We start from the raw sequence: 10,162 nt of genomic DNA on the forward strand, positions 1-10,162 counted from the left end.
CCAGCTTGCCCAGGTCCCTCTGGGTGGTGGATCCCATCCCTCAGCTGTGTCAGCCTGACCACTCAGCTTGGTGCCATCTCCAGACCTGCTGAGGGTGCCTGGATCCCACTGTGTCATCAATGGAGACATTAACCAGCCCTGGTCCCAGTGCAGACCACTGAAGGATGCTGTGAGGACCACTGTCAGCAGTCTCCACCTAGAGCTGCAGCTGTTAACACACCAGGGGGGAGGAACCTCCACACAGGGTGAGCACACAGAGGAACACTGCTGATCCATCCACTGCACCCCAGAGGAAAGCAGAACTCTCACTGCTGGCAGAACCACTTTTGTACAAATCCAGCACCAGTATCTTGTCTCCCAACCAAACCCATGGCTGAAGAGATGCTCCTGGAGAGCACACAAGCCTGGCCACTCTCTGCAGCACCCTCATCCCCTGCCTCTCAGACCTATCACAGACATCAGAAGGTACATCCCTGCCTAGTCCTTCTTGTATATCCATTTCTAGGTCTGTTGGCTGATTCATTCTTTCCCCAGATGCCTCTGGCTGGTGCCTGCAATCAGAACATCTTGTTGCAGCAGCTCACGACCCATCATGCAGAGAAAGCTTGAAGGCAACAGAAGATGTTATCAGGCAACCCTGGTTCTTGAGGTGCAGGACTTGTTGAACAACAGTTCCTCCCCTGGTTTGTCCACATCCTCAACACAGAGCACAAAACAAGCCCCACGTGGTGAGAAATGGGGGATTGTGGCTTTTAATCGTGGCCCAGACCCAAAGCCTGCAGCCCACACTTCAGCAGAGCTTTGTGCATTTGCAGATGGCTTCAGTCCCCCAGGAAGAAGAACACTCTGTGTCTCCCAGGGAGATCCAAGGACAGAAATCTATTCCTACATCAGCAGATTTAGAAGAAAAAAAGGTTGATTTAGATGCTGGTAACATGGACTCAAACCTCTGTCTGTCCTAGAGCAGAGTTAGTAACACAGTCCACAAGACAGCAGCCAAAAATGACCAACTCCAAAGAAGCTGCTTTGAGGTTAAAACTGCAATTTAGCATTTCCAGCTTGGTTCTTTGTGGGTTCTGCTTCATGGCAGGCACATGAAGCTGCTCCTCCAGCAGCACCTCCTGGGCCCTGCAGGGCAACTGAGCACAAAGGTCTCATCCTGATCTCCTGTTATGTAACTTCTCAGCTCCCAGTGCTTGTGAAAGAAATGCAGAGTGTTGGCACCCTGCAGGAGGACTGGGGCTACCTGATACCCAGGGGCACAGACAGGACTTGGCTCCAGCTTGGCCAAAACCAAAGGTCACCCAACGGCCTCGCCGAGGAGGAGCCCTCACTGAGGGAGCTCCAGGCTGGAAGAGGTGACCCTGCCCCAACTGCTGCCACAGGCAGCCCTCACGGGGGGCTGGGACCACAGCAGGGTTGAGGGCACCCTCCAGGTACATCAGATGGCCATGAGAGATGTGTTTTGCCCAGCAGGACCTCAGCTGAAGTTTGGCAGGGAGCTGAGCTCCTGCTCCTCGACAGCAGGAGGGTGGCTTGGCTGGGCTGCACCTTCAGCCACTGCATCCTCACCCTGGAGTCCTTCTGGCCAACAAAACCTGGGGGAGGAAAATGACCCAGAAGCTCCTACAACATGTTTTGATGTTAACAGCAGCATTGTAGTCTTAAAAGTAGAAGCATAGAATCATTAAGGCTGGTAAAAGACCTCCAAGAGCATCAAGTGCAACCATCACCCAGAGCAGCAGCAGAACAGGACTGAAATTTGGCTGTAGAAAGACCAGACACAAAGAAAGGAAAGTAAAATATAGAAACCTTCTGAAGAGGAACAGGGAGCTGCTTTCAAGGTGGATTTTAGTTTTTTTTTTTTTCCACTTCCTATGCACAGACATGACACAGGTGAGAAAGCAAAAAAGACCTTAGGGATTATTAGATATTCACAGGCTGGGTTGGGTGGGAAGGGACCTAAAGGTCACCTAATCCAACCCCCTGCAGGGAGCAGGGACATCTGCAGCTAGAGCAGGGTGCTCAGAGCCCCGGCCAACCTCCCCTGGGATGGTGCCAGGGATGGGGCAGCGACCACCTCTCTGGGTAGCCTGGTGTCCCACCACCTGCCCTTCCTGCCACGGGGGAGGTAGGGAAGGCAAAATCACAAGTGGGGGAATGTTCCTGAGCTACTGGCTGTCACTGGTATCCCCAGGGTGACAGGGGCTGGAAGAGCATTGATGTGATTTATCTCCCACTCTGGTAACTTAACCCTGGCTGTAAGCTCCTCTCCTCCCCACGTGTGCCAGGAGACAGCTGATGCTGTTATGTCATCCTGGTACAGTGTCCTCCTGCATGGGGAGGGGGAATGGAGCAGTTGGCACCACTGGCCTCCTGCAGCAATCCTGTTAACCTCTGCCACGCCAGCTTCCTCCTCCCAAAATGCTCAACAGCTCACAACAGAAGCATGGAATCTTTCTGGTGGGAAGAGATCTTTAAGCTCATCAAGTCCAACCCCCCCCAGCCCTGCCAGGTCCCCACTGCCCCGTGTCCCTCACCCCACATCTCCACAGCTTGGAAACCCCTCCAGGGGTGGGGACTCCACCACTGCCCTGGGCAGCCTGGGACAACCCTGGGCAAACCTTTAGGGAAGAAATGTTTCCTAATATCCAACCTAAACCTCCCCTGGGGCAACTTGAGGCCGTTTCCTCCTGTCCTGTCCCTTGGGAGCAGAGCCCGACCCCCCCCTGGCTCCAGGCTCCTGTCAGGAGCTGTGCAGAGCCAGAAGGTCTCCCCTGAGCCTCCTTTGCTCCAGGCTCAGCACCCCCAGCTCCCTCAGCTGCTCCTCCCCACACTTGGGCTCTAGACCCTTCCCCAGCAGCTCCGTTGCCCTTCTCTGGCCACGCTCCAGCCCCTCAAGGTCCTTCTGGGGGTGAAGGGCCCAAAACTGACCCCAGGATTTGAGGTGCAGCCTCAAGAATGAGACAACAGTAAAACCCAACTGTGCAAGTCTCTTCTTGGCTGTTGCTTGAGATAAAGTCTGCAATTTGGAAAAAAACAATGGCATTACTACCTGAAGAGTGAGGTCAGCTGTGTGCAGCAGTAGATGCAGATACAGCAGACAGACAGCAGTGAAAGAAGAGCTGGACCTCATCCTTTGTAACAGTGAGGTCATCTTCCACAAAACAGTGTGAAACAACTCAAGCTCTACTAACAAACCTCCAAAGAAAAGTCAAGAACCCAGCAGGGACTCTGCAGGGTCCAGCAAAGCAGCAGTGACAGAGGCTGTGTCCAAAACAGGGAGAAGGCCACGAGCCCTGTTAGGAGCATGGGCAAGAAGAGTAACAGATGCACCAAGGTTTGGTGCTTCTCTGAGAAAATATGGACTGTTCACCCCATGGCTGAGCCCCAAACCAGGAAATTCAGTGTTTTCCAAGCAGCTCCTGGACAGAAGATAAAGCACAGCTGAACTGTCCAGAACCATGAGCTCTTTCCTACAGCTAAATGGAAAGGAAAAAGGAAAAAAACAAAGAGAGAAGGAAAAAAAAAGATGGAGGGGGGAAAGAGGAGGGTGAGGGGGAAGAGAAAAGGGGTGGGAGAGAAACAGAAAAATCAGAGGAAAGAAAAAAGTTAAGATGAGAAAGAGCAATGAGAGAAAATGGATAAAAAAGAAAACAAGAGTGAAAAGAAAAAAGGAAAAAACCCATTTGTGGCAATGAAATACCTTCAGGTTCATGACACTGTTCACTTGATGAAGAAACTGAATTTCCAGTCACAGCTGGCAGCATCCTGCAGATGTAGAACTGCACAGAAACCTTCCAGCTCTTCCCTCATTCCTCCAAAAAACTATGGAGCTCCATGGGCAGGCTGCAATTCCCTTCTAGTTAAGCAGTTAGCACAGTGAAGAGTCTGGATTTTTACCCATATTTCACCTGACACACCTAAAATCAGTCCAGGTCTCACGTGCTACCCAGTGATCCAAGCCAAAAAATCCAACAGAGTCAGAAGCTGGGTGACCAGACACTGAGCTTTGATTCCATTTGTGGATTTCTCTGTAATATGTTTAAAGTCTCATCTCACACTACAATAATTTGGTTGCTCAGAGCCCTGTCTAACCTGACCTGGAAGGTTTCCAGGGCTATTCCCAACAAAATCATCAGGTAGCACCCAGGCCAACAGCCACCAGCTAAGGACAGCATGCTGAAAACTTCATTCCTCCCAATTCTTTTGAACAAATTAAGTCATTAACCTTAACTTTTCTTCCCTTAATACTTCCCTGGCCTGAACACAGCCCCCCTCATCTTGGAGCTGAGCTGCAGGGGCAGAGTGCTCCAGTGGTTGCCATCAAATTCCAGGGGTGATGCCAGGTAACATCCTCAGATCAATGCAAGGGATTGAAATCCCACAGATATATAGCAAGATAAACTGATACATACCAAGATAAACTGATACATACCAAGATAAACTGATACATACCAAGATAAACTGATATATACCAAGATAAACTGATAAATTATTATTATACAATACAATAACTTCATATACTATCTAAATTTTTAATGTATTACCTCAATCTACTTGTTTGACTGAAAATAGAAATTAAAACACCCAATTACTTGTTCTAGTTCTACCCTGAGCATGAGACATTTTAATTACAGAATATGAAATATTTGATCAACAATATATTTGTCTGTTGTTCAATAAATCATTGGAATGTGGCTTTGGCCACCATTACCTTAAAGAGGAGTTACAGCTGAAGTTTGGGGTTAAAGGCCAAGGATTAATCATAAAGAAAGGAACTATTGCCCTTGAAATGAGGTTTTTAAACTTAAGCCTTCCAAGGAGCCAATGTTCAGAAAGCCACAAAAGCCCTCAATGCATTTAGAGACCTCTGAAAAGAAAAAAAGGAGGCCAAAAAACCAAAGCAACCTATCAATGGATTCATGTCAGCACTTGGATCCTGCTGGTGGATCACCCACCAGAGGTGATTGGAGCTGGACAGGTTGGGTTGATGGCCCAAAGGTTTAACAAGGTCAGTCCTGGGTCCTGCACTTGGCTCACAACAAACCCCTGGGATGCTCCAGGCTGGAAACTGTCTGAGGGGAAAGGACCTGGGGGTGGGGGTGGAAAAGTCAGCTGGAGATGAGGCAGTGTGGAACCAGGGGGGCAAAAAGCCACCAGCATCCTGGGTCAGCACTGGTGTGGCCAGCAGGAGCAGGGCAGGGACTGTACCCCTGGAGGCAGCACTGGGGAGGCCACAGCTTCAGCACTGGGGTCACTTTTGGGCACCACAGGATAAAAAAAGACCTTGAGGGGCTGGAGTGTGGCCAGAGAAGGGCAACGAAGCTGCTGGGGAAGGGTCTAGAGCCCAAGTGTGGTGAGGAGCAGCTGAGGGAGCTGGGGGTGCTGAGCCTGGAGCAAAGGAGGCTCAGGGGAGACCTTCTTGCACTCTACAGCTACTTGAAAGGAGGCTGGAGTGAGGTGGGGGTTGGGTCTTCTTACCCAGAGAGGTGGTGGAGTCACCATCCCTGGAGAGGCTCAAAAAACCCTGTGGATGTGGCACTTCAGGCCATGGTTTAGTGGCCTTGGGAGTGTTGGGTTGATGGTTGGACTTGATGACCTTAGAGGCCTTTTCCAACATGAATCATTCTATGAATCCATGATCCCAGCAATCTAAAACCAATTTCAGCTCCACAGAGAAGGCAGAAGGTGACCAAAGCAGAACCATTGCCTTCAAACTCCTCCCACACTCCTCCCTTCTCCCCAGGCTGCACTTCAGCTTCTGGCCTTGGCTCCTCACCAGAACACCTCAGAGCTCCCTCTGTCCAGCTGGGACAGCATCTGCTGCTTTGCCTCCCAGCAGGAGAACTTCTAATCACATCTGACACCCAGAACTGAAATGAAAACCCAAACTGTGGTGCTAGTTATTGTACCAGGTCAGTTTTAGGTCTTCTGACAGCAGATGAAGCCAGGACATGTGAAAGTCCTCCAATTATGAGTCAGAAATAGAGAGACCTCTGAAAGCCTTTAATTTCCTAGTGATTTCATCAGATGAATCTGGTGGAGCTAATCCTATTACTCCATTATTAGTCAGAAACAGGAAGTGATAAACACTGCAGACAAGCTGGGCTGCAGATAAAAGAAAAAGAAATCAATGTTCTTTGAGGCTGCACTAATGGCTGTGGGCTCAGGGAGCTGAGATGATGCAGCAAAGGCACCTATCTCATGTGAAACAAGGGCCTGGAACACAGAGATGAGAACCTGAGGCAGCATTTAGAACAGGGGGGCTCCTGCAGCTGAGCCACGTCCCACTAGATACTCAAAGAATGCTTTGGGTGGGACCTTTTTAAGTCACCTTGTCCAGCTCAGCTCCACAAGATGAAGTTTGAGTAACAGATAGGACGAGTGATGCCCCAAGAACAATTCCTACAGGTACCAAAATAATACCCACACCTGCTCACAGCACCTGGGCTGAGCAAATGGAAACTCCTCCTGTCTAAACACTCCCACTATTCCCCCAAAATGGATCAGAATGAGAAAGATTTTAAATTGATGACCTTTAGATGTCCCTTCCCCCCCAAACCAGTCTGTGTTTGAGCGAGACTCACGTTTCAGCCAGGCACTGGGCAGCCAGGGTTTAACTCCAGGTGAAATATTTCATGAACTACTTGCAGCAACAGATCCAAAAGACCCAACTTACCACTGAACTGAGGAGCTCAAACTCTTGGTTGGGCAGGAAGGAGCTCCAGCCATCCTCAATGACCTCAAACATGGGCCGGTAGAAGAAGGGATACATCAGAGTGACAGAGTCCAGGGTGGACAGTGCCTGTGAGAGAGAGAAAACCAGCCAGTTAATCCACTCCAACTGCTTTCTTCCAAAAAAAACAGACAGCAAACAGCCTCTTCTTCAAGGCAGGGCTCTGTCCACTCTTCTGCCTTCTATCCCAATCCCTGTGCTCCTGACTCCAGCTCCACAGCACCAGTGGTGACAGTGACCCGACTGCCACCAGGGGATTTGGGTTGGATATTGGGTTTGGATAGATCTGTACATATTACATTTTATTATTATATTCATTAAAGCTGTTTCAGTTCCCCTTTCCAACCCAGAAGTCTCTCTATCAGCCCAAAGGGGAAGAGAAAGGGGTTATGAGAAAGCATCTGTCATCCCCCAAGCTCCTGGCCCAGCCCAAACCCTTGCCAGCCTTCCCAAACACCACCAAAAACCTAACAGGAATAATAAAAAGGGTTTAAATTCCATTCTCAGACCCAAGTCTCACCTCAATAGAGCTGGCAATGTTCAAGCACTCCTCCATGCCAGGTATGTCCAGCTGGATGATCCTCAGATCCTTGCATTTGATAACGATGGTGCCCAGGGAGCCCACAAACCTACAGCAAGACACCAAGAGAGAGACCCTTCAGCACAGCATCAGAGGGATGGCCAAAAATTACAGCTCCTCCCACAAAACATGCCTGCAAGAGAAAAACCCATCAGTGCCAGCTGGTCTGTAATACTTCACAACAAGAAAAATAAGGAAAATCAACAAATATTTGGCATTTCCAAGTTGTGGTCCGCTGATTTCTTTTCAAATCCCACCCTTGTTACAGCTCTTCCCACAAAACATGCCTGCAAGAGATAAATCCATCAGTGCCAGTCGGTCTGTAATACTTCACAAAAAGAAAAATAAGGAAAAATCAACAAATATTTGGCATTTCCAAGTTGTAATCCACTGATTTCTTTTCAAATCCCATCCTTGGGACACAGCAGTGAGGGGATATTTTATGAAATAAAGAAAATATTGGCCTCCCAGCTCTCCTTGAAACCATGAAAGAGAAAAGGTGTGCTCAGGGTTTCTGATAACCTTGGAAGCTCCAGCTGGAAGTTTCCAGTTTCAAGTCATGAGACTTTAAACAGAAACTTTGATGGTTGTTAAAAATGTTTCTGGAAGTCTTTAGATCTGTTTTGACAATAAGATTTCAGGCTGCTTGCAGGACAGTGCCTTCCAGAAGGAGGTTTGGTTCCTGGTGACCTGCAGAGCTCAGGAGTGCAGCTCTGGTTCCTCACCCAGCTCACAGATGCCCTCTCCAGGCTGCCCGACCAACCCGAGGCAGGGGTGGGGCCCCAGCAGCTCCCCGGGGCTCCCCTCAGGTCCCTGCCCACCGGTGCTCCCAGGACAGGATTAGTTCTCCCAGCAGGGGCTGGGGGAGGAGCTGAACCTCCTCATGCAGCACAGGAGTGGCAGCCTGGGCCAGGGGCTCAACACCCTCAGTGTCAACAGTTTCTCCCTTCTCTCCAGTCTAAATCTCCCTCTTGGAGTTTCAAACCATCCCCCTTGTCCTGTCCCAACAGTCCCTGCTCCAACGTCTCCCCCCAGGTTTCTGGCAGGCCCCTGGCAGTCCTGGCAGCCCCCAGCAGGTCTCCCCAGCTGGAGCCTTCTCCTCTCAGCTGCCCCAGCCCAACTCTCTCCTGCTGGGCTCCCAGCAGAGGGGTTCCCCCCTCGGGGCATTGCTGGGGCTCCTCTGGCCCCGCTCCAGCAGGTCCCTGGCTCTGCTGTGCTGAGGACTCCAGAGCTGCCCCAGCACTGCAGGGGGGTCTCCCAGAGCTGGCAGAGGGGCAGGATCCCCTCCCTGCCCTGTGCCCACGCTGCTGGGGGGGCAGCCCAGGCTGGGGGGGCTCCTGCCCAGCTCCTCCCCCCCAGCACCCCCAGGGCCTTCTCCCCAGGGCTGCTCTCCAGCCCTGCACCCCCAGCCTGGGCTGGGACTGGGGGTTGCCCTGACCCAGGGGCAGGACCTTGCTGAAGCTCAGGAGGTGACACAGGCTCACTCCTCCAGCTTGTCCACGGGGAAGCAGCAGCAGGTGAGACCTGAAGGACCCAGCTCCAGCCCCTCATGGCCCAACCAAGGGCAGGGCTGCACATGTCCCACTAGAAGACCTGCTGCTAAGCCTTAGGGTGCTCCTCCTGTGCTAGAAAAAACCCTTCTGTTTCTCTGAGAACTGTTATTACAGCTAAGAGGTGACCATTTATTCCTCCTGTGCTGGCCAAGGGTGACACAGAACCACTCAGAGCTGGGGTTGTGCTGAAGGAAGGACCACAGGCAGCTGGGCAGAGAGGTTCCTCCAGTCCAGCAGAGCTTCCCTGAGCCTCACCTGCCCCCTACAGAGCTGCTTCAGACACCTCCAAGGGATGGATCAACACCACACAGCCCCAAACATCACCAGGACTGTCTCTTCTTCACCAGAGGAGATCACTAGAGACTGCTCCACTCCTCAACAAAACCTGTGGCTCTGCTTATAAACCTACAACAATTAAAGCAGCAGGTTGATGACCACCTAATAATGAGGGAAAACACTGGTTTGGACCCACAGACAGTGGGAGGAGGAATCAGGATCACCCTGGCAGGATGGCACAGCTCTTGGGTGCTAGTGCAGGTTACCAGTGCCCAGCTGGACCTTCCTACAGCCTGTTTTTTTTTGGTTGAAGAGCAATTTAGGCATTTTAGGCCATCTCCTGCTTTTCATTGCTGCTGCTTGGGTTTGTTTCAGTCCTGCTTGGCAAGAAGGAAATCTGTTAATCCAGGTTTCCCTAAAAGGCAGAGGAAAGATTTTGTGATTCCCAGGAAAATAAAATGACTTCCTGGTCGTGGGGGTGTTGGGTTGAGGTTGGACTCTCTTGGGAGGTCTCCTCCAGCCTTCCTGATGCTGTGATTCCACTGGTGGCAGCAACACAGCCTCTCCAAAATGCTTCCAGAGCCACTGAGGAAACCCAGTGAGCCACCAACCCCCCAGACAAAGGCCTTCCAACATAAAAATTCCAAAAAAACCCACCAAGGTGCAACAGCCAAACGCCAACATCCAAAGAGCACGAGCTCAGGCTGCCCGTGCCCCTGTCCTGCCCCTTCTCCCTGGGACAGCTGAGAGGTGACTCAGGAGAGGCAATTAATTAATGAGCCGCGGGTAAGGCAATTAGCAGACGCACCTCTTGTCAATGGAGTCGATGTTGGAGTGCAGCAGCCAGAGCTCCTCGGCGTTCTCCTGGCGCCGCGAGGAGAAGATGAGGTGGTGGCCGGTCAGGCAGAGGGTCCCCTCCACGGGCGGGTGGAAGGGCCGGTGCAGGACCACGTTGTCCGCCCGAGGGGTCTTGATGAGCTCCGCGAACTCCATCTTCGAGGGCGAACGGAGCCC

At 51.2% G+C, this 10,162-nt stretch overlaps 1 protein-coding gene across 1 annotated transcript; it reads right to left on the reverse strand.

The window, feature by feature from the left end:
• Nucleotides 1-6,682: 6,682 nt before the first annotated feature.
• LOC103782436 (myotubularin-related protein 9-like) lies at nt 6,683-10,141 on the reverse strand (the record flags this gene model as incomplete). The annotated part of the gene is made up of 3 exons (XM_008950206.1): nt 9,957-10,141; nt 7,260-7,368; nt 6,683-6,808 (listed from the first exon to the last, which is right to left on the reverse strand). Coding segments are annotated over exons 1-3 (420 nt in total), but the record flags the coding sequence as incomplete, so codon positions are not given.
• Between the last annotated feature and the right edge of the window lie 21 nt (nt 10,142-10,162).

The sequence above is a fragment of the Merops nubicus genome, unplaced genomic scaffold, assembly GCF_000691845.1.
Source record: "Merops nubicus isolate BGI_N331 unplaced genomic scaffold, ASM69184v1 scaffold1242, whole genome shotgun sequence".
Taxonomy (NCBI): Eukaryota; Metazoa; Chordata; class Aves; order Coraciiformes; family Meropidae; genus Merops; species Merops nubicus.